We start from the raw sequence: 25,904 nt of genomic DNA on the forward strand, positions 1-25,904 counted from the left end.
AGAACTTGGCTTGTATATTCCAACAATGGGCCTCCTCAAGTGCCCTAGGTCTTCGTGAGCAAGCAAGTTGGATGCACACCCACTAGTTTCTTTTGTTGAGCTTTCATACATTTATAGCTCTAGTGCATCCGTTGCATGGCAATCCCTACTCCTTGCATTAACATCAATCGGTGGGCATCTCCATAGCCCATTGATTAGCCTCGTTGATGTGAGACTTTCTCCTTTTTTGTCTTCTCCACATAACCCCCCTCATTATATTCTATTCCACCCATAGTGCTATGTCCATGGCTCGCGCTCATATATTGCGTGAAAGTTTATAGGTTTGAGATTACTAAAGTATGAAACAATTGCTTGGCTTGTCATCGGGGTTGTGCACGATGTGAACATTCTTGTGTGACAAAAATGAAACATGACTAAACTATATGATTTTGTAGGGATGAACTTTCTTTGGCCATGTTATTTTCAGAAGACATAATTGCTTAGTTAATATGCTTGAAGTATTATCATTTTTATGTCAATATGAACTTTTGTCTTGAATCTTTCAGATCTGAATATTCATACCACAATTAAGAAGAATTACATTAAAATTATGCCAAGTAGCACTCTGCATCAAAAATTCTGTTTTTATCATTTACCTACTCGAGGACGAGCAGGAATTAAGCTTGGGATGCTTGATACGTCTCCAACGTATCTATAATTTTTGATTGCTCCATGCTATATTATCTACTGTTTTGGACTATATTGGGCTTTATTTTCCACTTTTATATTATTTTTGGGACTAACCTATTAACCGGAGGCCCAGCCCAGAATTGTTGTTTTTGCCTATTTCAGTGTTTCAGAGAAACAGAATATCAAACGGAGTCCAAACGGAATGAAACCTTCGGAAATGTGATTTTCTCATCAGATAAGATCCAGGAGACTTGGACCCTCCGTCAAGAAAGCCACGAGGTGGTCACGAGGGTGGAGGGCGCGCCCCCTGCCTCGTGGGCCCCTCGAAGCTCCACCGACGTACTTCTTCCTCCTATATATATATCCACGTACCCCCAAACGATGGGGGGCGGAGCCAAAAACCTAATTCCACCACCGCAACTTTTTGTATCCACGAGATCCCATCTTGGGGCCTGTTCCGGAGCTCCGCCGGAGGGGGCATCGATCACGGAGGGCTTCTACATCACCATCCAAGCCCCTCCGATGAAGTGTGAGTAGTTTACTTCAGACCTACGGGTCCATAGTTAGTAGCTAGATGGCTTCTTCTCTCTTTTTGGATCTCAATACAATGTTCTTCCCCTCTCCCGTGGAGATCTATTCAATGTAATCTTCTTTTTGCGGTGTGTTTGTTGAGACCGATGAATTGTGGGTTTATGATCAAGTCTATCTATGAATAATATTTGAATCTTCTCTGAATTCTTTTATGTATGATTGGTTATATTTGCAAGTCTCTTCGAATTATCAGTTTGGTTTGGCCTACTAGATTGGTTTTTCTTGCCATGGGAGAAGTGCTTAGCTTTGGGTTCGATCTTGCGGTGTCCTTTCCCAGTGACAGAAGGGGAAGCAAGGCACGTATTGCATCATTGCCATCGAGGATAACAAGATGGGGTTTTTATCATATTGCATGAAACTATCCCTCTACATCATGTCATCTTGCTTAAGGCGTTACTCTGTTTTTAACTTAATACTCTAGATGCATGCTGGATAGCGGTCGATGAGTGGAGTAATAGTAGTAGATGCAGGCAGGAGTCGGTCTACTTGTCTATAACTATGCTCAATTCTGTCAATTTCTCAATAGTAATTTGTTCACCCACCGTAGAATACTTATGCTCTTGAGAGAAGCCACTAGTGAAACCTATGGCCCCCGGGTCTCTTTCTCATCATATCAATCTCCATCACTTTATTATTGCTTTGCTTTTACTTTTTACTTTGCATCTCTATACCAAAAATACCAAAAATATTATTTATCATCTCTATCAGATCTCACTTTCGTAAGTGACCGTGAAGGGATTGACAACCCCTAAGCGCGTTGGTTGCGTTGAGCTATTGTTTTTGTGTAGGTACGAGGGACTCGCGCGTAGCCTCCTACTGGATTGATACCTTGGTTCTCAAAAACTGAGGGAAATACTTACGCTACTTTGCTGCATCATCATCTCCTCTTCGGGGAAATCCAACACAGTGCTCAAGAGGTAGCAGGTCCCGGTTGGTGCCACCAACCGGGACTAAAGGGGGGCATTGGAACCGGTTCGTGGCACCAACCGGTACGAATGCCCCCCTTTGGTACCGGTTGGTGCCACGAATCGGGACCAAAGGCCGCCGCTTCCCGCCTTTTGGGCTGCCGAAAACTGACCTTTGGTCCCGGTTCGTGGCACCAACCGGGAATAAAGGGGGGCATTGGTCCCGGTTGTTGCCACGAACCGGAACCAATGCTCTGGGTATATAAGCTGGGCTTGTGAAAATTTCACAACCAGTTGCCCCCCGCCCTCCGCCCCCGAGCCGCCCCCCGTCGCCGTCGCCCTCTTGCCGCCCCTGAGCCGCCCCCGTCGCTGTCGTCGTCGCCCTCCGCCCCCGCCGTCGCCCTCCGCCCCCCGCCGTCGCCCTCCGCCCCCCGTCGCGTCGTCCGTCGCCGCCGTCGCCCTCGCCGGCCGCCCCCGATGTGAGACCCTTTTTTCATATATGTATTAATTTTTTATTTAGATTAATGTTAGTAGATATCGATTTTAGTTTAGTGCATTTTAGGTTAGTGTAGAGGAAAAAGGAAAATAAGGAAAAGGAAGAAAAGATGAAGAAGGAAAGAAGGAAGAAGAAGAAGAAAAAGAAGCAGGAGAGGAAGAAGGAGAAGAAGAGGAGAGGAAGAAGGAGAAGAAGAGGAGAGGAAGAAGAGGAAAAAAGAGGAGAAGAAGAAAGGAATAAAGGAGAAGAAGAAAAAATAGAATACCTTTCTTCTTCTCCTCTTTTTTTGTTCTTTTTTTCTTTTATCTTCTTCTCTATTAATCCTTTCTTCTTCTCCTCTTTTTCTTCTTCTTCCGGACACCGCGGAGGTGGTTAATTAGTAGTTGAACTAGTTAAACTAGTTTATTTATAGTAAATGCTTAATTAGTAGTTGAACTAGTTGATTTAATAAAACTACTTTATTTATAGTAAGTGCTTAATTAATTAGTAGTTGAACTAGTTGATTTAATAAAACTACTTTATTTTACTATATATTGAAGTAGTTTATTTTTAGTAAGTACTACTTTATTCTATTTATAGTAAGTGATTAGTAGTTGAACTACTTGATTTAATAAAACTAGTTTATTTTACTATAGTAGTAGTTTATTTTTAGCAAGAAAATTAATAGAACTAGTTTATTTTTTTAGTTAAAGCAATTATTCCCGCATCAACGTCGATGATGCCTATCCCACATCCTCGTCGTCGACTCGGCGGAGGAGGCCGGCTTGATCAGAGGGGCCATGTCCGGAACTGGGCCCAGCCGGGATGGTTTTGGGATGTGCTACCTTCCGGGGGGCGTAGGTTGGTGAGGAGCCAGCCCGTCGTTGACCCGATCCTTGTTTGGTGGCGGCCGCGTGGGCCAGTGACTGTGCCGAGGCTTCCGGACACCGCGGAGGTGGTACGTCACCGTGTCAGCGAGGAGGACGAGCACGTCCGTCGCTACATGGTTGCGTTGGAGGGCAGGTCCGACAATACCTGGCAGGTTCTTCAGGGATCTCACTAGAGCGATCATGTGATGGTTCCTTCTCTTTGGGTGTCCACCACCCGTGCCGATACCCGTCGGGCGCTACGGTTCTAGCTGTACTAGCGATGTTATATGTATGACAGTATTTGAGGTGTATTAGTGATAATATTCGACGATGTACGGACGCAAGAGATGATGTAGTTTTGCTTATAATTGAATGCATCCTAATTTGAATACTACTTTATTTTGCGATTTGATTTTGCTTATTGAATGCTCAAACTGGAAAACTACTCCTACTTTGAATGCTAAAAATGGAGAGCACTATGCAAGGCGTATGCATATGATTAGTTGATAGCTTATAGGGTTTTTGTTTTCATGGAAATCTAGGAGCCCCCCTCCATCATCCCCGCCGTCGTCCCCGTCACTGACCCCCTCCGACCTCGAGGTGAGACCAGCCAAATCCTTTTTTAGAAAGATAATTAAATGATATTTCGGGTTGACTTTAAGTCTGTTGAGTCTCCACCATATATGAGAGGACAAAGAAGCCCGACTGTTGTCGTGGGGGTCGTTTCTCCTTGTTCTCCGGGTGCTAGACCTTTGTTATGCACTAGGGGAAGAAGGAGTAACGACCATCACCGACGGTCGCAAATGTCAGAGAGGAATGAGTGAGGGAGAGTTTCACCATATATATATATATATATATATATGAGAGGACGAAGAATCCCGACAATTGTCGTGGGGGTCGTTTCTCCTTCTTCTCCAGGTGCTAGACCTTTGTTATGCACTAGGGGAAGAAGGAGTAACGACCATCACCGACGGTCGCAAATGTCAAAGAGGAATCAGTGAGGGAGAGTTCCACCACATATATATATATATATGAGAGGACGAAGAATCCCGACTGTTGTCGTGGGGGTCGCTTCTCCTTCGTTCCCGTGTGCTAGACATTTTGGTGTAATGCACTCGGGGACGAAGTGAGGAGCGACCATCACCGAGAGTCGAATATATACACCACGTGAGCTAAGAGTTTTCAAGAAAAGACTCGACAGACCGATAGTCAGCCCGTGATGAATAATAATGATCTAATTTAGTTTTTGTAGTACATATATTTAATTGTACAAGTTTAATCTTTGAATTGTGAACGTAGGAAATGTCGTCATCAGACGATGAAAGTCTCCTGGGGGAGTGCAGCTGGTGCCACGATGATTGAGGTCTGTGCGACAGGTCTCACCTGGACGATGATCGGCGCTTCAACATTAAGCTCGAGGAGACCTTCGATGTTGAAACGGTACGCAACAACGACAAGTGTTTTCTCGTAATTAAGCATTACTACAACTATTTTAACGTGTAATTTTCATCTTTTACAATTCGAGTAGCTTCTCCCATGCCATGCAAGGCGCTATGTCTTGGAGAGGATGGGTTTTGAAGACCATGAAAGTTTCGAAACAAAGAAAATTCACCTAAGGACTCATCATGATGCGGATTTTGAAGTAAAGTTGTACAATTCTGAGAGCGTAACCCATTCTGGTTGCAAAAAATGGGAAGCACTTTGCAAGATGTATGGTTTTGATGAGGGTATGCTTGTCACCATGGATCTTGGTGATCCTGAAATCGAGCAAGACAATATGGACATTTGGGTCCTTGTTGATATGCCTCCAATTCTACCGCTATGTGAGTTTCTCAAACATAGTTATTAGCTAATTTGTATTGTTTATTTCAAAATAGTTGACAGCTTACTTCCATTGACAGCTTATTTTCATTCTTCAAAGAATGTGCGGGAGATGGTAAACAAAACCCACTACACCAATGGCTCCGAATTAACTTACAAGGAGAAAAATCATCTGGTCGGATTTTGTACTGACATTGAGAATTACAATATCTACAATCAAACTCCTCAACATTATGGTCAATACGTGCCACTAGTGCATGTGTTGAACTACGGTAACTACCATGGAGATACCCTGGTAAGATTTTTTTACTATTACGACATCCGTGCATCTTTTGCATACTTCTAAAACTAGTACATAATTGCTAACTATGAAGTTATTACTATGTTTTTCAACAGATAATCCCAGAGAATTGTGTGCCTCATTTTATGTATCAGAAAGGTAGCCTTAATGTTTTTAACATACAGCCAGGTCATCCTACGAATCTCAACTGTCCATACCGGATTTCTAAAAGGAATGGAGGCATGCAAATCAAAGGATGGAAAAATGTATGGACAGTCGTAAGGAGGTTCTTGGAAGCAAAAGGAAGCGAAGCGCAAGAATTGGAGACAGGATGATCTCCATTCTCCATAATGGAGAGTCAGGATCTATATTGTTTTATGCTATTTTACCTTAAAGAGGGTATTTAGGTCCTACCTAATACTGATGATCATGTGCTAAGAACAATTAAGTAGGGCTGGTTCGATGACTATGATGATGATGATCGTATGACTTGTTATTAATAACGAGTAGAAGTTGTATGATGATGATTAGTAGACTTGTTATTATATATGATGCGAGCATGAAGAGTTATTATATATCAGCGAGTGAAATGAACATGGATTGGATTGAAATGAAGGCAACATGCATGTGGTGCATGTCGAAAGTGAAGGAAATATGCCCTAGAGGCAATAATAAAGTTATTATTTATTTCCTTATATCATGATAAATGTTTATTATTCATGCTAGAATTGTATTAACCGGAAACATAATACATGTGTGAATACATAGACAAACAATATGTCACTAGTATGCCTCTACTTGACTAGCTCGTTGAATCAAAGATGGTTAAGTTTCCTAGCCATAGACATGAGTTGTCATTTGATTAACGGGGTCACATCATTAGAGAATGATGTGATTGACTTGACCCATTTCGTTAGCATAACACTTGATCGTTTAGTTTGTTGCTATAGCTTTCTTCATGACTTATACATGTTCCTATGACTATGAGATTATGCAACTCCTGTTTACCGGAGGAACACTTTGTGTGCTACCAAACGTCACAACATAACTGGGTGATTATAAAGGTGCTCTACAGGTGTCTCCGAAGGTAGTTGTTGGGTTGGCGTATTTCGAGATTACGATTTGTCACTCCGATTGTCGGAGAGGTATCTCTGGGCCCACTCGGTAATGCACATCACTATAAGCCTTGCAAGCATAGCAACTAATGAGTTAGTTGTGGGATGATTTGTTATGGAACGAGTAAAGAGACTTGCCAGTAACGAGATTGAACTAGGTATTGAGATACCGACGATCGAATCTCGGGCAAGTAACATACCGATGACAAAGGGAACAACGTATGTTGTTATGCGGTTTGACCGATAAAGATATTCGTAGAATATGTAGGAGCCAATATGAGCATCCAGGTTTTGCTATTGGTTATTGACCGGAGACGTGTCTCGGTCATGTCTACATAGTTCTCGAACCCGTAGGGTCCGCACGCTTAAAGTTCGATGACGGTTATATTATGAGTTTATGTGTTTTGATGTACCGAAGGAGTTCGGAGTCCCGGATGAGATCGGGGACATGAAGAGGAGTCTCGAAATGGTCTAGACATAAATATCGATATATTGGACGACTATATTCGGACATCGGAAAGGTTCTGAGTGATTCGGGTATTTTTGGGAGTACCGGGGAGTTACGTGAATTCGTATTGGGCCTTAATGGGCCATACGGGAAAGGAGAGAAAGGCCTCAAAGGGTGGCCGCACCCCTCCCCATGGGCTGGTCCGAATTGGACTAGGGAGGGGGGCGCCCCCTCCCTTCCTTATCTTTTTCCCTTCCCTTTCCTTCCCTCCTACTCCTACTACATGGAAGGGCTCCTAGTTCTACTAGGAAAAGGGGAATCCTACTCCCGGTGGGAGTAGGACTCCCCTAGGGCGCGCCATAGAGAGGGCCGGCCCTCCCCCTCCTCCACTCCTTTATACACGGGGGCAGGGGGCACCCCAAAGACACAACAATTGATCTCTTGATCTCTTAGCCGTGTGCAGTGCCCCCCTCCACCATAATCCACCTCGATCATATCGTAGCGGTGCTTAGGCGAAGCCCTACGTCGGTAGAACATCATCGTCGTCACCACGCTGTCGTGCTGATGAAACTCTCCCTCAACACTCGACTGGATCGGAGTTCGAGGGACGTCATCGAGTTGAACATGTGCAGAACTCGGAGGTGCCGTGCGTTTAGTACTTGATCGGTCGGATCGTGAAGACGTACGACTACATCAACCGCGTTGTGCTAACGCTTCCGCTTTCGGTCTATGAGGGTACGTGGACAACACTCTCCCCTCTCATTGCTATGCATCACCATGATCTTGCGCGTGCGTAGGAATTTTTTTTGAAATTACTACGTTCCCCAACAGAAAGTAGTACAATCCAAACTTGATCAAGTTAGGATTAGTATTACTTTCGACATGCACCACATGTTGCCTCACTTCAATCTAAGTCATGTTTAGGCATAACAGTAGCAGTAGCACGGAGATAAGAAAGGACACATCTCTCTATTAGCTACCTATACCAACCTAAATTAACCCCCAAAACCCCTAAACCACCTCCTTTAAAAAAAAGCAGCCCCTGAAATGCTGACGCGTGGAAGCTTATTGGTCCCGGTTGGTGCTACCAACCGGGACCAAAGGCCCTCGTGCCTGGACTCGCCGGAGCGGCCAGGTGGAGGCCCATCTGTCCCGGTTAGTATAAGAACCGGGACTAAAGGCTTAGGGCATTACTAACGACCCTTTAGTCCCGGTTCCCCAACCGGGACATATGGGCCTTATGAACCGGGACAAATGGCTCTTTTTCTACTAGTGAATGGAGTTAATGACACGGCGAGCGTACTGATTCCAAAGATACCCCATCCTAATGAACTAAAGGACTTCAGACCAATTAGCCTGTGTAATGCATGGTAAACAGATTACGACCTCTCCTGGCTGGACTCATTTCAGAAAATCAAAGCGCTTTTATTCCAGGGAGGCTCATATCTGACAATTCCATCATTGCCTTTGAGTGTATTCATCATATCCAGGAAGCAAAAAACAATTCTCCCGCCTTATGTGCATATACGCTTGATCTATCCAAGGCCTATGATTGGGTGGATTGGGAGTTTTTGGAGAAGGCTTTAGCTAAATGGGGCTTTTCTCAGACCTGGATCTCTCGTGTGATGGCATGTGTGTCTTCGGTGAAATATTCGGTAAAATTTAATGGCAAGTTATTGGAGGCGTTCACCCCCTCTAGGGGGCTCCGTCAAGGTGATCCGTTGTCCCCCTTTCTCTTCAATTTTGTAGCTGATGCCCTTTCTTCTCTCATAAAGAAGGCTACAAGGGAGGATGATCTTCAGGGGGTCAAAATCAGCAGAAGTGCTCCAGAGATTTCTCATCTTCTGTTTGCGGACGACTCTCTCCTGTTCTTCCATGCGACAGAGCAGCAGGCAACTTTGGTAAAAGGTTTGTTGAACACGTATGCGTCAGCGACGGGACAACTGATCAATCCGTCCAAGTGTTCTATCCTCTTCTCGAATCATTGCCAGCCTAATGTTATACAGGAGGTAAAGAATGTGTTGGAGATTACTCAGGAGGTTTTTGAACCAAAATTCTTGGGCTTGCCGGTCCCTGAAGGAAGAATGCACAAAGATAGATTTGAAACTACTCAAGATCGGTTGCGGAAGAGGCTTGTGAAAGCACAAGTGCTCCCTAGGTGGTTTTGGTAATTAATGACAACATATCTCTTGTTGGACTAACGTTTCTATCTAGTATGTTTCAGATAAGTTCAACAATGGAGTGGCATGGACTAAAGGTTGTGGGAAATTCTCCAAGATGCTAAGGACAAAGGATTGGCTAAAGCTTAAAGCTCAAGACTCTTCATTTTACATTTTAGTGATCCAAGATCACATTGAGTCCATAGGAAAAGCCAATACTATCAAGGAGGGATGAGGTGTTGCTTAATGAGCCTCTTGCTTCAAGTGCTTAATGATATGCTCCAAAATCCTCAGCTACTTTCCCACTTCCACATATGACCTAAACCTAAGCCAAACTCGGACCTACTGATTATTTCTATCCGGCGCCACCGAGTTTCATTTGTCATAGCCATTGCCAAACCCTAATAAATTCGGTCTCACCGATGGGATCTCGGTCTCACCGAGATGGGCTTGCAAACTCTCTGTTACCTACTGCAATATTTTCGGTCCCACCGAGATATGCAATTAGCCCCACCGAGTTTGCTTGGCCAACTCTCTGTTTCACTTATTACCCAACTTGGTCCCACCGAGTTTGAGTAATCGGTCAAACCGAGTTTTGGATTTACCCTAACCCTAGCACATCGGTCCCACCGAGTTGATCCAGTCGGTCCCACCGAAAATCTCTAACGGTCACTAGGTTTACTATTTCGGTCCGACCGAGTTTGTTGATTCGGTCCCACCGAGATTTGTAAATTGTGTGTAACGGTTGGATTTTGTGTGGAGGCTATATATACCCCTCCACCTCCTCTTCACTCGTGGAGAGAGCCATCAGAACACATCTACACTTCCAACTCATATGTTCTGAGAGAGAACCACCTACTCATGTGTTGAGGCCAAGATATTCCATTCCTACCATATGAATCTTGATCTCTATCCTTCCCCAAGTTGCTTTCCACTCAAATCTTCTTTCCACCAAATCCAAATCCTGTGAGAGAGAGTTGAGTGTTGGGGAGACTATCATTTGAAGCACAAGAGCAAGGAGTTCATCATCAACACACTATTTGTTACTTCTTGGAGAGTGGTGTCTCCTAGATTGGCTAGGTGTCACTTGGGAGCCTCCGACAAGATTGTGGAGTTGAACCAAGGAGTTTGTAAAGGCAAGGAGATCGCCTACTTCGTGAAGATCTACCGCTAGTGAGGCAAGTCCTTCGTGGGCGATGGCCATGGTGGGATAGACAAGGTTGCTTCTTCGTGGACCCTTCGTGGGTAGAGCCCTCCGTGGACTCGCGCAACCGTTACCCTTCGTGGGTTGAAGTCTCCATCAACGTGGATGTAGAATAGCACCACCTATCCGAACCACGGGAAAAACATCCGTGTCTCCAATTGCGTTTGAATTCTCCAAACCCTTCCCTTTACATTCTTGCAAGTTGCATGCTTTACTTTCCGCTACCTATATACTCTTTGCATGCTTGCTTGATATGTATTGTGAATGTTGAAATTGTGCCTAAACTCCACTTAAACCGAAAAAGCTTAAAAAAACTGCAACTTTAGCATTAAGTGTCTAATCACCCCCCCCCCTCTAGACACATCTACTTCAAGGTCCTACAGCTTGTGGATTGGAGTGAGCAATATATGCCCTCAGGCAATAAAGAGATTCTCATCAAGGTCGTTGCCCAGACCATTCCTACTTATGTGATGAGCGTGTTCAAGCTTCCTGCATCGATTTGCGATGAACTTACACATATGATTCGCCAATACTGGTGGGGCATTGAGAAGGGAAAAAGGAAGATGGCATGGATGAGCTGGGATAAGTTGAGGCTCCCTAAATCCATGGGGGGTATGGGCTTTCGCGACATGAGATCGTACAATCAAGCTCTGTTAGCCAAACAAGCGTGGAGGCTTCTGGATTCCCCCGAGAGTTTGTGCTCAAGATTATTAAAGGCTAAGTATTACCCACATGGCCAGTTATTGGACACTGTCTTCCCAAACAGTGGTTCGGAGGTGTGGAAGGGAATGTTATACGGTCTTGAGCTGGTTAAGAAAGGGGCAATTTGGCGTGTGGGAAATGGTGCTTCGGTATGTACCTGGAGGGATCCTTGGATCCCGAGACCTAACTCGTTCCGGCCAATTACTCCTAAAGGGAACTGCAGACTAAATCGAGTGTCGAAATTCTTGGATGATAACGGTGCTTGGAGAGTAGACAGCCTGAATGAGTTTTTCTGGCCTATGGATGTGGTGCATATTCTGAAAATCAGAACTTCTCCCCGGTAGCGTGGTGATTTTCTGTCCCGGTTCCCGGAAAAAAGCGGGCTGTTTTCGGTAAAGAGTGCTTACAGGATTGCAACTCAGGAACACAACATTGTCTTTGTCAACAGTTCATCCAGTACTAATCCGGACGGGGAGCGCTCTTTGTGGAACCTCGTCTGGAAATCTGATGTATCACAAAAAATGAAGATTACCACTTGGAGGATTGTTACAGGTACACTAGCTACACAAAAGTGCAAACAGTTTAGGCACTTATCAACGAGATCGACATGCGCTCTTTGTGGTGTTGAGGAAGAGAGCACGTACCATGCGCTGGTAGCATGTACGCATGCAAGAATCCTCTAGGTGAACATGCGTCGTCGATGGCCATTACCAGCTGATGATATGCTTCTTGATTCTGGAAAGGAATGGCTACTGTCCTTGTTGAGCAAGTGCACTGCAGATGTCAGGGATATGCTAATTATGTTGGTGTCGAGGATTTGGCAGATGCGCAATGAGTTGATGCATGGAAAAGATAGTACGCCAGCTCTCTCCAATGTTGAGTACTTGGACAGTTACTATAAATCGATCAAACTGGCTGGAAGGTACTCAACTGAAGAGATTATAAAAGGCAAGATGCCTATCCTAGAGGCTACACCCAACACGAGTGTCGACCGGCCCCCCACAACTCCATGGCCGGCGCCTGCAGCTGGGATGGTGGCGCTTTCGGTGGATGGATCCTTCCAACAAGATGACGGTTCTGCGGCAGCTGGTATGGTTCTAAGGAACCCTGATGGTACAATCCTTTTCGCAGCTTATCGTTTTATATTCCACTGCAACGATTCGCTGGAGGCGGAACTACATGCGTTGACGCAAGGCATGGCTTTAGCTATACAACACTCGGACCTCCCAGTGGTGGTGCAGTCGGACTCCTTGAAGGCTTTGTCCAGTCTTTCCAATAATGCTCTGTGTAGATCAGCTTATGACCACCTTGTGTTGGAGATCAAGGATTTGTTAGGTACTAGGGAGTTTTTTCCTCTGAAGATTAACCCCTCTCAGAATAGAGTTGCCATCGACTGGCTCATTATAACCGCACAGAGCGAACGACTGCTGTGTGCTTGGGCTCAGTATCACCGTGTATTGAGGATTTGTGGCCTCAAGACTATAACTCTATCATCATACAATAAAACTCCCTTCACCCTCGAAAGAAAAAATAGACATTAATTAATTAATTATAACTAACTAATTCGCAGTGGCTCCATCGTCTTGACGTAGGCAAACGTCCGGTAGTAGTCTCCGACGTAGCCCCCCATGTTCACGACAAGTCTCCCCTCATCCTCGTGCCCGACGCGCACGACGCCGTCGTCTTCGTCACGACGCAGTCTCCTGCCCGAGGACGCTGCATCTTTCCGCCGGTGCGCGTAAAACGACGCCCCGTCGCGCACCGTGAGGACGCACTCGCCGGCGTACGCAAAGTGCGGCAGCGGGACACGCTGCTCGAGGATGTACCGGCGACTCCATCCCTGCCCTTCTTCCTCCAGGACCCACGCTTGGGCCGAGGCGTGCCCACGGGTGACAAAGCCCAGCCTCCCGCGCACCTCCGTCAGGTGGTAGCTGCTGTGCCCGGGCGGCATCGCGGGCGGCCGCGGGGTGGCGGAGACGACCACGTGCTCGTCTTCGAGGTCGAATGACGCGACCTTGGCGACGCCGCTCGCCGTGACCCAGATCCAGTATGTCTTGCCGTCGACGCTGGCGATGCCGGCCGCGAGGTTGCACTTTGCGCCGCCCGGACCAACCGGCACCTCCCGCCACGTCGCCTCCCCCAGCGTGAGCACATGGACGGCGTCGAACTCGCAGACCCGTTCGTAGCTGCACGGGACGTGCACCACCTTGTGCTTCCCCGTCGTCGGGTGGTACGCGAAGCAGTACGCCTCGTGCCATGTCTCCGTCTTGCTCCACTTCTCCGTGGTCTGGGTCTGGCTCCCGACGAGCGGCCCGGCGCACGGCAGCGGCGGGACGGGCAGCTTCGCGCCGGTGGCCGGGTTGACGACCGTGAGGGCGCCGCCGGCGCGCTCCTCGTCGTCGCACAAGCAGAGCAGGCCGTTGCACGTGCCAACCAGCTGCACCGCTTCGCTGTTGCGGCCTTTGGCGGCGCTCCTCCACAGCTGCCTGCAGCTCCTCGACGCGGCGGCCGCCGAGGACGGGTCGTCGACGACGTAGGCGACGGCGTTGCCCGTGTGCCAGAGGAGGGGCTTGGCGCGGCTCTGCATCTCAGTGGTGCGCTTGTCGACGACGTAGCGCCAGACCCGGCAGACGAGGCGCGCCCTGCGGCGGCTGCTCGGCGGGAGCCGCTGCAGGATGTCCACCAGCACGTCCGTGGAGAAGTAGCGTTCCATGGCCGTGGTCTCCGTGGATTTCCAACTCGATCTTTTCCCTTCCCCCATTGAAAGCCTTCCGCGTCCATGCTCGACCGTGTCGTTTAAAACGGACAGAGGGTTACCGTCGGAGCCCGGCTTAGTTACCGAGGGTTGTGGACTTGTTTTTATCATTCCTGACTTACCGAGGGTTGTGAACTTGCGCTCGTTTTTGGTTGGAACTTACATGGCTGTCAAGCTCAGTGTGAAAGGTTCGGATGGAATTTGAGAACGCAATGCCGAGCAGTTGCACGGGCTGCAGATTTTTTTGTGATTTTTCACCATGGATTAAGGACCGGTATATCCGAGGAACGTCTCGTAAACACTTCCTCTATAAAAAAAATATAAGAGCGTTTGAATCATTAAAGAGGGAGTAGTTTCTTTACGAAGCGAGGAGGAAGAGTGCATTTTCTACCATGCACAGTATATACCGTGTATTGATCAGCCTCTTAATTATTTCAGGGTCATAAAAAAATCACAATGTACTAACCTGATGTACGTCTTACTTTTCTCCATCTTTCTGTCACATGGTCAGTTTGTATGTGTCAGCCTTTTTAAATAGTGTTCTTTTGTTTGGATGCCTCTCCCTTTTGCAACTCTATCCCAAAAATATATTTTCTCTTTCTATTTAAAGATTTGGATGCTTGATATCTTCTGAAATAAAAGTTTGTGTTATATTCTATTTGGACAAATGTGCCTATACTGATGATATATTTTAAACAAAATTTATACAAAACTGATCTATAAAAAACTCGATGAAACTTGGTACATACAGTTGTATTTTACTGTTTTGTAAGGTCGCTCCATGTTTCATATTTGAATTTTAAAATTTGTGAAAATATATTCAAGAGCGATCTTATTTCAATGTTCTCTTCACGAGGAACATAAATTTGCAAATGTATCATAAATCAAACTTACAGTTCAAAAGATAAAATAAATTCAAATTTTAGAATCATATGAAAAAACCCTGAGTGAGTGCAGTACTGCTCGTTTCTACTTTGTGAGTGAGAGAAGAGATATTGCAGGTAATAACTACGGGAAAAGTTGTCAGGAGAAATAGTGATTGATTGATATGACATAAATTAATAGAACAAGGGATCATAAATTGAGGTTAACTAAGCAACACAAAGACTAGATGCATGCACGGATCCGAATGTCAAAGACAACGGGTGACTGATACATGCATGGTATATACCATGCATGGTAGAATGTCTTTTCTCAGCGAGGAGGTGTTGAAGTTACTCAACTCTAACGGCTCCCTTCAACAAAAAAAAACTCTTTCCCGTAAAACTGATTTTCTGGTCTTCCTTTTCGGAATTCAGAAATCAATTCAATTACAAGGATGGTTTTGGTACGGATTCACATAGCACCATATAATCAAACTCCACGACGGCATACTGTTCGGAATTTTCAGAGATCCATTCGATTCATGCACTCCAAAGGAGGATTCATCAGTAGATGGGATAAATCTACCCAAGAATGATTACCAACTCAAGCAGCATGTTCCAGAACAAACTTTAGGGCACGATTTGATTTTGAATTCTGAAGATGATCAAAGACAACGAACTGGCTCTGTTCACCACAATTCTAAAAATCAAACACACCTCTATCGAACCTCAGGCTAGCGTACTCCTTAATTTGCCTTGCCTGGCGAGGCCGTGCATTTGGTAGCACGTTAAAATCTAGCTTTGCCAGGCGTGACAGTTGGTTAGGGCGAGAAATTTAAATGCTTGCAAACAGAGGCGAGCAAAATTTGATGATCGGTCTAGTCGAACACAGCCAGCTTCTGGTACTCGTCGCCGGCGATGGCCTCCATCATGATGGCCTCGGGGTTCACCACGCCGTCCCTCTTCAGGAAGATCTTGAGGAAGTTCTTCGAGAAGCCGCTCACCATGGCCACCCCGGGCTGCGTCGACGTCACCGGCGTCGATTTGGAGTCGCGCAGGTTCCAGAAGATGATTTGCGGCACCACGTCCCCGTACCCGGCGTCCCTAAACTTCTGGCAGATCACCTTATAGTCTGTGTTCCACGACCGCTGCTTTTCCTCCTCCTCGTCCTCCTCATCGTCGTCCTCAGAGTAGTCATCGTCGTCGTCATCCTCGTGCCCCGACGCCTCGTCGAACTCCATGTCGCTGTACACAAACACAGTCCTGATCATCTTCTCTGGCGCCAGCCGGGTTTCCACCGCCGTGCGGAGGATCTGGTCGAACACTGCTTGGAAGTTGGTGTTCATGTCCCACTCCATACGCTGCACGAACCTCATCTTCTCACGGAGGGTCTTGCCGTTGATGAGCTGGAGCTCAGGCCTCTCGCTGAAGGTGATCACCTTGCCCGCCCACGGCTCCTCGCTGAGCTCCGACGTGAGCACGCCGAGCGCAATGCACACCTCCATGGGAGTGCCGGTCATGCTGCCGGACACGTCGCAGACTGAGATGCAATTGCACAACGAGCCCTTGGAGCGGAGGTCGTCCACCATGCGGCGCCACTGCAGCTCGGACACGTCGTCGTCCTCGCCACGGTAGGCGGCCGCCGCGATCTCGTGGGGCAGCAGCGCCCCCGCCGAGATCTTGGCCTTGCCGGCCTCCACGTCCTCCAGGTACTTGTCGAAGCGCTCCTCGTCGTGCTTCTTGAAGAGGACCTTGTAGCGCCGCATGGCCACCGAGGCAACACGGGTGTAGGGCAGCTCCGACCACCGCTGTGCGCTCATGTACACTTCAGGGAGCTCCAGGACCTTGCGCAGAGGGACGAGCACCTCGCGGCGGAGGCGGTGGAGGGTTTGGTACGTGTAGTGCTCGTCGGAGAGCTCGGCGTACTCGGGGTCCGAGTCCCGCGGGAAGAGGCGGCGTGCGATGGCCTCGCAGAGCAGCGTTGTGCGGTCAAACGACGAGCCCGGCGTGGGGCACCACTTGGCGGCGAGCCCGATCTTCCTCTTCTTGCCGTCGAGGGCCAGCTGCTCGAGGTCCGTCGCAAGGAGGGCGGCGAAGAAGTCAGCGACAGCGTCGAACAGGAAGCGGTAGGCACGGTCGCCGTAGTACGTCTCCAGCGACTTCACGGCGAGCTTGGCCACCTTCCGGACCTTCTTCGACGGCCGCCGCTTAGTTGCCGCCGTCTTCTTCTTCTAGTCCACCTTCGGCTTCTGCTCGGCCGGCTCCTGGACCGGGACAGGGGCGGCCTCCACCTCCATGGGTTTGCCCTTGCCGGACCCGGCGAGGGCGGCGGAGTGATAGGCCCCGGACATGGGCTTTGGCGGCACAGGGGCCAGCACGCGGGCTTGCTTGCGGTCGGCCAGCCTAGGCTTGCCGTGGTCCTTCTCCTTCCCGTCCGCCTTCTCGGCGGCGGCGCTCTCCCTGGCGAGCCTGCGCACGTCGGGGCCGTGGATGAGGCGGAAGAGCAGCTCGGGCAAGTCCTTGAGGTAGCCGAACTCGGCGAGCGCGGCGACGTTGCAGGCGAGCGTGCGGGGGTGGTTCTGGTGCAGCCAGAGCGCGGCGGCGTAGAAGCCCTCCTTGTCCGACTTGCCGGTGCCGCGGACGCCGCGCCGGTTGCAGGCGAGCTTGAGCGCCGTGAGCGCGTCGTGCGCCCAGGCGGCGGCGAGCAGGCCGCGCACGCGCTCGGGCGGCGTGTCGGGCACCACCTGGAAGAAGAAGTCCAGGCAGGGGCTGCCCGAGTTGGCGTACGAGGCGGAGCCGTTCTCCGTGAGCGCTCTCCGCGGCTCCAGCTCCGCCTTGATCTCCGCGGCCGACGGCGCGTCGGCGGCCGCGTCGAGGACGCCGACGGAGGGGTGCGAGTGCGGCATGGCGGGGCCGGGCGACGGGCGCGCGCCGCGGATGATGGGAGGGCCGAGGAGGGAGCGCGGCGGCGCGGCGGGCTCCGTCTCCGTTGCCCTGATAGCTAGGGTTTTGATCGGTCGTCGCGATCTGATGCAATTGATATTTTTCCTCTTTTCGTTGAACTTATTACTCCCTCCATTTTAAAATATAATGCGCCCGCGCTTTTTGAGATCTAACTTTGACCATAAATTTAACCAACAAGACCGACTGCGGCGGCAGAAAAAATTATATAATTGAAAACTTTTTTCAAATACGAATTCACTGATATAACTTTTACTCCCGTCGCAATCGGTCTTGCTAGTTAAATTTACGGTCAAAGTTGAAACACGAGGATAGAGAAAGCACTACATTGTGGAATGGAGAGAGTATATGCGATAGATGATGGGGATTTCGATCAATGGGAGGAGCTTGATCTGGGCCGTCGATTGAACCGACATGGCAGGTGGACGGCGCAGATCCGACAAAGGGGAGTATTAATGTAGTTAATGGAAAAAAGTTATATTGCTCACGGAAGACGATAATCTTTTTGAAGGTTTATATTATAATCGTGTTCTAATCACTTCGGCTGAAGTTCAGCCGATTTTGTGGAGTTTGAGTCAATTTTTTGTTGGTAAATTAATGTTTCCCGGTCTACCCGCTCATGATGGGCGTCGCGTTCGCATCCAAAAGCCACGTCCTTCCACATGGACCCGATGAAATCGCCCCCTTCTTCTTATCCTTTTCTCCACCATTGTCATGCGTGCCGCCATGGTGAGCGTCGTCATAGAGGCTGGGAGGCCAGCAACGCACAAAAAGTTGCAATGGGGACTACAACTCGTGATGTGTCGTCGTCACCGATGCTTGAACGAAGCAGTCACGGCCGTGCGTGCTACAATGGCGATCGTCACCCGTGCTGAAACCTGGTGCCGAAAAGCTACAAACAGGCCGGTGACAAGCTATGGCGGGCGAAGGCGATGTCCTGATGGTGCAACTGGTTGTCGAAAAGCTGCAATGTTAGGAATATGACACACAAGAAAAGGAAGATCAAATCAATAGAAATGACACAATGATAATCAATAGAAATGACACAATGATTTTAACGTGGAAAACCCCTCTAATAAGAGGGTTAGGATCCTCTGCAATACTGTACGATGTTGTACAGTCACTGCCATGTGGGACCTGGCCCCACATGTCACCCACACTACAGCATCATACGGTACTGCAAAGGATCTCAACCGCTAATAAGAAGAGGAATCACGAGCGTGAGCCAACGAAACTTAACTATATCGGAAAAAGAGGTTACAAACACCGTGGATTTACAACGATGATCTTATCCTGTGTGGCGGCTTACAAATAATATATATTGCAGTGGTGACCTAGGGCGATACTATGCCCAAGCCTCTCGACGACGAGCCTCCACTCCGCTACATCAAAAGTTAGCCTCAGTATGAATTTGGATCACAACTTAACATGCAACCTGCTATCGAAAAACTACGCCGGACACCAGCAGAAGCTGCGACGACGGCTACCGCAGGATGCAATGGTGCTGGAACCGAGCAACAGGTATGTTGGAACCAAAGATTTTTTTTGTTGGAACCGTGAATGGCAATTGTTGCAACCCGCGGATAAGGGAGGCGAGCTTCCATTGTGACCATGACGTCGTTTTTGCTACAACCGACTGAAGCCGGAGTTGGAACCAGAAGTTGGTTTTGCTACAACCGGAGCGGTTTTCTATGGCGCCGACGAGGGGTAGAGTTTAGATTATTACTACTGGCGCCCTTATTTTTTTGATGGAATCGGCACCCTGTTTTGTTGGGACCGACGCCCTGGCTTGCTACAACGTTTGCGCCTGGGAGTTGCAAAACGTGGCAAGTTGGAATTGTCATCTCGGTGGTTGCTGGGACTAGTGTCGTGACATACTAGAACCAAGGGAGGGGGCATGCAAGAAGCGAGGCAACCCCCACGTTGCAATCGTCGACGAACACTCATGGTAGAGACGGGTGCGATGGACCAGTTTTGCGAGGGTGGCGACGACGTGGCGAGCGCGACAAGTAGTAGTGAGCCGGCGGTGCTTCAAAAGTTGATCGGCATGTCCATGGTCCGGTCAGCTGAGCTCACTGCCGGGCTCTTCCTGATGAAAGGGGAGGGGATGAGTGTTGTATGAGGAAGGAGAGGGGCGAGGAATACAACAGTGTGTGTAGGGCCAATCGGACGGGCGCGCGACGTCCAGGTAAAATTTGACCGGTGCCTTGCGTCGCCCTTTTTTGTGCATGATGCAATTGCATTTCCTTTTACAACTACATTTATTTGTCATTTTTGAAAGGGTTCTTTTGTTTGTTTCTATTTTTTTGGTTTAGTAATAATTGTACTTTTAAATCGTCGAGTCGTCTACACAATCCTAAGAAATCCATCCTCCTCTCGTAACCCTCTCGATCCTATCCCGTCCTGTGTTTTGATTTTCGGCCGCAAAATGTGTATTTCGGCCGAATTTCGGCCCTCTCGGCTTGAGGCAAAAAGTATATTTAGACCGAAATTGCTCAAATTTAGCAAATTTTGATTAAATTACAGTCAAATTTTGGTTAAATTTCAGCCGAAATTTTTAAAAATGGCCGAAATTCGGCCATCTCGGTCTAGGGCGAAAAAAAGCTCAAACCGAAAATCGAAACACAGATCCCGTCTACCGGCCCGTTCCCCTTTGCGGCGGCGCATCGCCATCGATCCAGGCCGCCGCACGCCTCATCCCGCCTTCCTCCGTAGCTAGCGGCGGCGCACTTCGGCAGGTCCCTCCCATCTCGCCTCACCCCGGCCGCATTCCTCGCGCTGCTCGACTCCAGCCTCATCTCGCCTCATCCCGTCATCCGTAAGGTCACAGCGGCGCGGCAGCGTGGAGCCGTGGAGGGCAAAGGCCAAAGGGTGATCACGACAGGGCGGCTCGACTCCCGACCAGCACCCGGGTCTACTAGAAGAAGCAAGCAAGGGGCGGCGACCACAGCACCAAGCAGTACCTCGTCATCAACGGATCCTTCTCTTCAGTATCAATCCGAAGGTACAGACCGACACTATGCTATGTATGTGCATGCGTGATTGTGTGATTTTGCATGTGTATGCAGTGGGTACTTCTGTTTCCAGCCAAAGACATTGAGCTTGTATGTATTATCCTTCTAGAATCTAGACTATGGCATACATTACTTCCTAGAGCCTAAACTATGACAATGGCATGCCTTGCCCCAATACTCATATGTGAAGCAATTATAAAAGATCATGTATTGCTAAATTATGTTTCCAGCAAACAGTTCTTGCCAAAAAGAATTTATATCTAATGTTGTACTCGCTCCGTTCCATAATATAAGAGTGTTTTTGATAGTCAAAAACGCTCTTATATTATGGGATGGAGGGAGTATCTAGGAAGGATTATAGGTTACAGATTGTTTGGTATCTGCAGAAGTTGCATGCTACTCAAGATTTCTATAGATTTATTGTTGTATTATGACATTCCTAAACAGACGCTGTCAATTTTGAACCTTGTTTTATTGCAGGTTTGTTTCGAAAATAAGATTAAGTGAGCTTTAACTGAAAAAACAAAAGGTGGATATCCCCGTCAAACGTGGAAAGAAGAAGCAAAGGCGAACAATGGTATGACGGACTGTAAATTTCACTAGCACAACTATTTTATTGTATTCTGAATTTCATCGTTGAAGCCTATATATGTATCATTGATATCCTTTCTAACCTTGGAGATGGACCTTTATACGGTTACCAAAGTGTACACTTACTCATATTATCTGGGTTCATGCATAATTAGGTGTGCATGTTGAAATTCTCCAGAATTTATCCTTTTATTTACCCTTCTGCTATTGATTTGCGGAGTCGGTTCGAAATGTCCATGTTCATATTACTTGGATTCGTGCATAATTAGGCATTCATGTTTATATTTTCCAGAATTAGTCCTTATACTTGCCCCTTAGCTATTGATTTGTAGAGTCGGTTCTTGTACTTTTTCATTATAATCATTAACTTAAAATCTGCAGGTGTTACCGAAGACTTCATTGCTTGATTTGACTGTTACCAAAAGAGGTGCTCTGGCTTGCACATTGTATGAATCCTATATCCTGGGAAAAGAAGTTGTCCAAACTGTCACTGTAGCAGGTTCTACAGCTAATCATTCTGAACTCCACATGCAATCAGCGCTTGCCAAAGGAGTTATCAACTCAGTCTTGTTGTTTTACTCATCAACGCACTTTGCTGGGTGGAGTTTCTGTGGGAAGCTCAAACCATCAGATTTCTTTGTCACGCCTTTGGGTTACTTCAAAGTCTTGGCCTCAAAGCTTCAAAAGTTGAAACCCAAGAATGAAAGGAGGGTTCGGAAAGATTACCGTGTAGTCTTCCGAATGCTGAAGTCTCTTTTCTGCAGAGCATTGCATCTGCCAAAGGAAGTTCGACACCTGTTGAAGCTTTTGAGAGAATTCAGAGAGAAAGATTGTTTAATTGTGAACAATCATCCGTCTGGTATGAGTGAGCAGGAGAAATTATCCCTTCTTGTGAGATGTTGCCGGAAATTAGAGCACCTGGAAAAGGAATATCCTGAAAAGTACATGCAAGTAATAACCGGGCTGCCATTCTGTGACACGAAACCCCATTGGAAGATAAGAGTCAGTAAAAATCTATACTTGGATAATGTGCTAGCTGAAACAATTGACACCTACCCGGATGATGGGACAGGTGTTGTCGAGTTTGTATGGAATTCATTGGAGTACTTGGGCACAGAGCAATCTGCCAATTTGACGACTGGCCAGACAAGAAAAAGGAAGAACTTTGAGGATGAGCAAGTGGAGCGCATGCTGGGGAAAGCCCTGCCTGGGTTACTTTGTGAACTTATGAGGCTGCTCAATGATGCGGGAGCACTTGAGAAAATCCTTGGTAATTTTTATTTTATTTTGTTAACCGAACCTTCTGAATGTTTGTTAGCAAGTAGTTAACCACTGTATAATTTACAGGGGCGTCGCGTCCTAGGTTTGGAGGTTGCTGCAGAACAGATCACTGGACCTCTTGAAGATACTGTCTCTCGGACACACCGGTCCTCTTCTGTGCAAAAATATTTTTCCAAAATTCTTAGTATGACAAAAAAAAATCCTCCAAAGTTCTTGCAAGCATATTTGGATGTTCTTTACCATAATAAAAAAGCTTGAAAACCCATTGCGATTTTCATGCCTCGCAAAGATAACAAGCAGAAGGGTTGCAAAAAAAGGTTCATGTCTGTAGAAACTGAGACCAAAAAGGTTCATGTTTTACAGGGGCGTCGAAGGCTTTGTGTGTGTGTGTGTGTGTGTGTGTGTGTGTGTGTGTGTGATTAACAAAGCAGATGCGCCAATAACATTGCTCATAAAATTTCAATGATTAGGATTCAACACTGCTCCAGGGAGGCCAATGGCTTGGCACACTTCTTAGCTACTCCCTCCGTTCCTAAATATAAGTCTTTTAGGCATTTTAGTATGAACTACATATGGATATATATATATATATATATATATATATATATATATATATATATATATATAGTTAGTTAGTTAGTTAGTTAGTTAGTTTAGAGTGTGTTGACGTGTAGTCCATATTGAAATCTTTGGAAAGACTTATATTTGGGAACGGAGGGAGTAGACATGTGTATGATTCGAACCTGATGTACTGTGGGATGATAACCTGAGTTTCTTCTGCCGCATGTAATCAGTGATGTAATACCTCTCTGAAACTTAAATAAAGTGCCAAGAGGCATTCCTTTCAAGAAAAAAAAAACATTGTGTTTTTCTAGGTATCATTCCCCCCTTTCCATCTGCAGACTTTCGGTCCCTGTTTTGCGTCTCGGCGTAACATATTTGACCGCTTCCTGCCTTCCTGGGTTAAACAAACAAAGTGGATCTTCTACATGTGACCAGCTACAACCTTTTCTTTTGTTTTGAACACATGTCATCGGTGAACTATCGTGACGACCCCGTCAAAGATAGCAGATGGGTTACGAGCATAATGCGATCTTTGTGCCCGCTCATTGTACGTTGTTGTGACGACCCCGTCCAAGACAACATATGTTAAGAGCAATTAAGTAACCACGTGGGATCTTGTCCAAGACAGCATAGTTAAGTTTTTTTTTTTCCGCGAACTTGCACCACACCACACCCCTAAGATAGATCGTGGGGCCGCCTGCCGCCCTAAAATAGATCTCCAGGGAGCTCCTTCCTTCCCTCCGGCTGTTCATTCCTTCATGCAACATTCGAGTGGCCCAAATCCAAATTCTGACTACTTACATATAGCTATTGTGTTCTGTATATCATTGTTGTTCTCGGTAGCAAAAAGAAAATTATACTCGGTGTACTTAATCTAATTAAACAGAAGATACGATCAAAGGAGCCGAGTCCATGTGACAAGCGGGAGGGTAAGGTAGCACCTCAGCCCCCAGCAACTGCGCGCTCCAGCATCTACAACACATGGTGCATCATCGGCCGGAGCGACGGGTTGGGCTCGATGCACCAGAACACCACACACGCGAACCTCTCCACTCTCCGCAAGTCCGTCGTCGTTCGGTAGTATGAGCTCAGTCTTCTGCCTGTTGACCAGCTGGGTCACCCACCCGAACAGCATGACCGTCTCGTTCCTGCCCTGGTCGGACAGCGGGTCCAGACACTTCCGGGAGATCATCTCCTGCAGCACGACGTCAAAGCTGTACACGTCCACCTTGGTATCGATCCGCGCGTCGCGGAACCACTACGGTGCCCCTGATGTTGGTCACCGTGGTGTGCACCTGCTGGTTCCCGAGCAGCTTGGAGATCCCGAAGTCGGTGAAGTCGGTGATCTTGGGGGTGTGCGTGCCGTCGAGGAGTATCTTATCTGGCTCGCTACCGACCTCTTCGGTCTCACGTTGTCCGAAGACTAGTCTTCGGTCGCAAGCTGACCGAAGTTAATCTCTTCGGCCTATGGCCCGCCGCTGACGGCTCTTCGACCCCGTTATGCCAATCTTTGGCCCAAGGTAAACCGAAAACAACTCTTCGGTCTAAGTTGAACGAAGAGTGAATCTTTGGCCTAAGCGTGATCAAGGACTGACTCTTCGGCCTGAGTGAGGCTGACGCGATCATCATTTTCAAATTAGGGCATACATTTTCGAAATTTTGTTATGAAAAATAATGTTTAAAAAAATCTAGTTCGGACCATATCCTGTGATCAGCCGCTTACGGGGTGACGACAAGTGTCGGACAAGTCGCAACTCGCAACAAAAAACACGCCTCCACGGTCAAGAACGCGCGTGTACGACACACACGCGGCACGTCTTCACAAATTCATTCCGTTGCGACTTGCGACGTTGCTCATGGCTCCACCCGCCCATCTCCCTTTTCATCCGTGGAAAACCGGACAAGACTCGGGGTCCATGCCACCGTACGTACGGAGCTACATGCATGCATGCACCCTGCATGAACGATGATAGTGCCAACTGCGAAGCTTCCTCGTGGTGCCCATCTTAGATGTCACCGTAGTGCGCAGCAGGGGAAGACTTGCGGGTCATGCGAGCCTACGGCCCTGACCGGTGACAGGCACAACTGATGCGCTGTGACCCCGAAGCGTCACTGCTTTCGCTTGACTAAGCTCCAGCCAATGTACCAATGTACGGTACAGGAGACGTGGCACGGTGCCGCTTGCGCACGCTGGGTTTCCTTTCCACGGAAGAAAACGTACAACTGAGAGGTCTTAGTTTTTTTTTTTCCCCGCAACCTAGGGCTCCCTGGCGGCGCTAGGGTTTCGACGTGGAAACCGATCGGCGGGCCGCCCCAAGGACTCGGCGAGGGTGATGGCTACACCACCCGCGGCGGAGACGACGCAGGAGACCTCGGGATCCAGCAACACCAGATCGGCGAGGGAGAAACTTGAGGAAGCGCCGGGAAAGCTGGACATATCCGAGGAGGAGGCGACTCCTCTCGTGATAGATGACCGTCTTGATGGTGCTCCGGTAAAGTGGTTGCTGGCGGGTAAGGTTCTGTATCGCAATCAGTATCATATACACACCATTGGCAATGCTTTGCGACCGGCTTGGGGAAACCCTAGAGGACTGCAGTTTCGCTCGAGTGGAGCGAATATGTTTGTGGCTGAATTTG

General features: G+C 47.7%; 2 protein-coding genes across 2 annotated transcripts; one reads left to right on the forward strand and one right to left on the reverse strand.

The window, feature by feature from the left end:
- Nucleotides 1-15,604: 15,604 nt before the first annotated feature.
- Nucleotides 15,605-17,821, reverse strand: LOC125519096. The gene is made up of 2 exons (XM_048683979.1): nt 17,097-17,821; nt 15,605-17,045 (listed from the first exon to the last, which is right to left on the reverse strand). Exons 1-2 carry the CDS (start codon nt 17,760-17,762, stop codon nt 15,735-15,737), a joined length of 1,977 nt encoding a protein of 658 aa, XP_048539936.1. The 5' UTR covers nt 17,763-17,821; the 3' UTR covers nt 15,605-15,734.
- Nucleotides 17,822-20,422: 2,601 nt separating this feature from the next.
- On the forward strand, nt 20,423-23,283 carry LOC125521987. The gene is made up of 4 exons (XM_048687052.1): nt 20,423-20,821; nt 21,312-21,408; nt 21,804-22,692; nt 22,770-23,283. Exons 2-4 carry the CDS (start codon nt 21,406-21,408, stop codon nt 22,823-22,825), a joined length of 948 nt encoding a protein of 315 aa, XP_048543009.1. The 5' UTR covers nt 20,423-20,821; nt 21,312-21,405; the 3' UTR covers nt 22,826-23,283.
- The last annotated feature ends 2,621 nt before the right edge of the window (nt 23,284-25,904 follow it).

This window comes from Triticum urartu, chromosome 7, assembly GCF_003073215.2.
Source record: "Triticum urartu cultivar G1812 chromosome 7, Tu2.1, whole genome shotgun sequence".
Taxonomy (NCBI): domain Eukaryota; kingdom Viridiplantae; phylum Streptophyta; class Magnoliopsida; order Poales; family Poaceae; genus Triticum; species Triticum urartu.

Bases quoted from the DNA above. Each gene is read 5' to 3' on its own strand.
- LOC125521987 (XM_048687052.1), top strand. The intron at 22,693-22,769 runs GTAATTTTTATT...TATAATTTACAG, and splicing joins AGCACTTGAGAAAATCCTTG to GGGCGTCGCGTCCTAGGTTT.
- LOC125519096 (XM_048683979.1), bottom strand. From the start codon at position 17,762: ATGCCGCACTCGCACCCCTCCGTCGGCGTCCTCGACGCGGCCGCCGAC. The intron at 17,046-17,096 runs GTGGACTAGAAG...CCGTCGAAGAAG, and splicing joins CGGCCGAGCAGAAGCCGAAG to GTCCGGAAGGTGGCCAAGCT.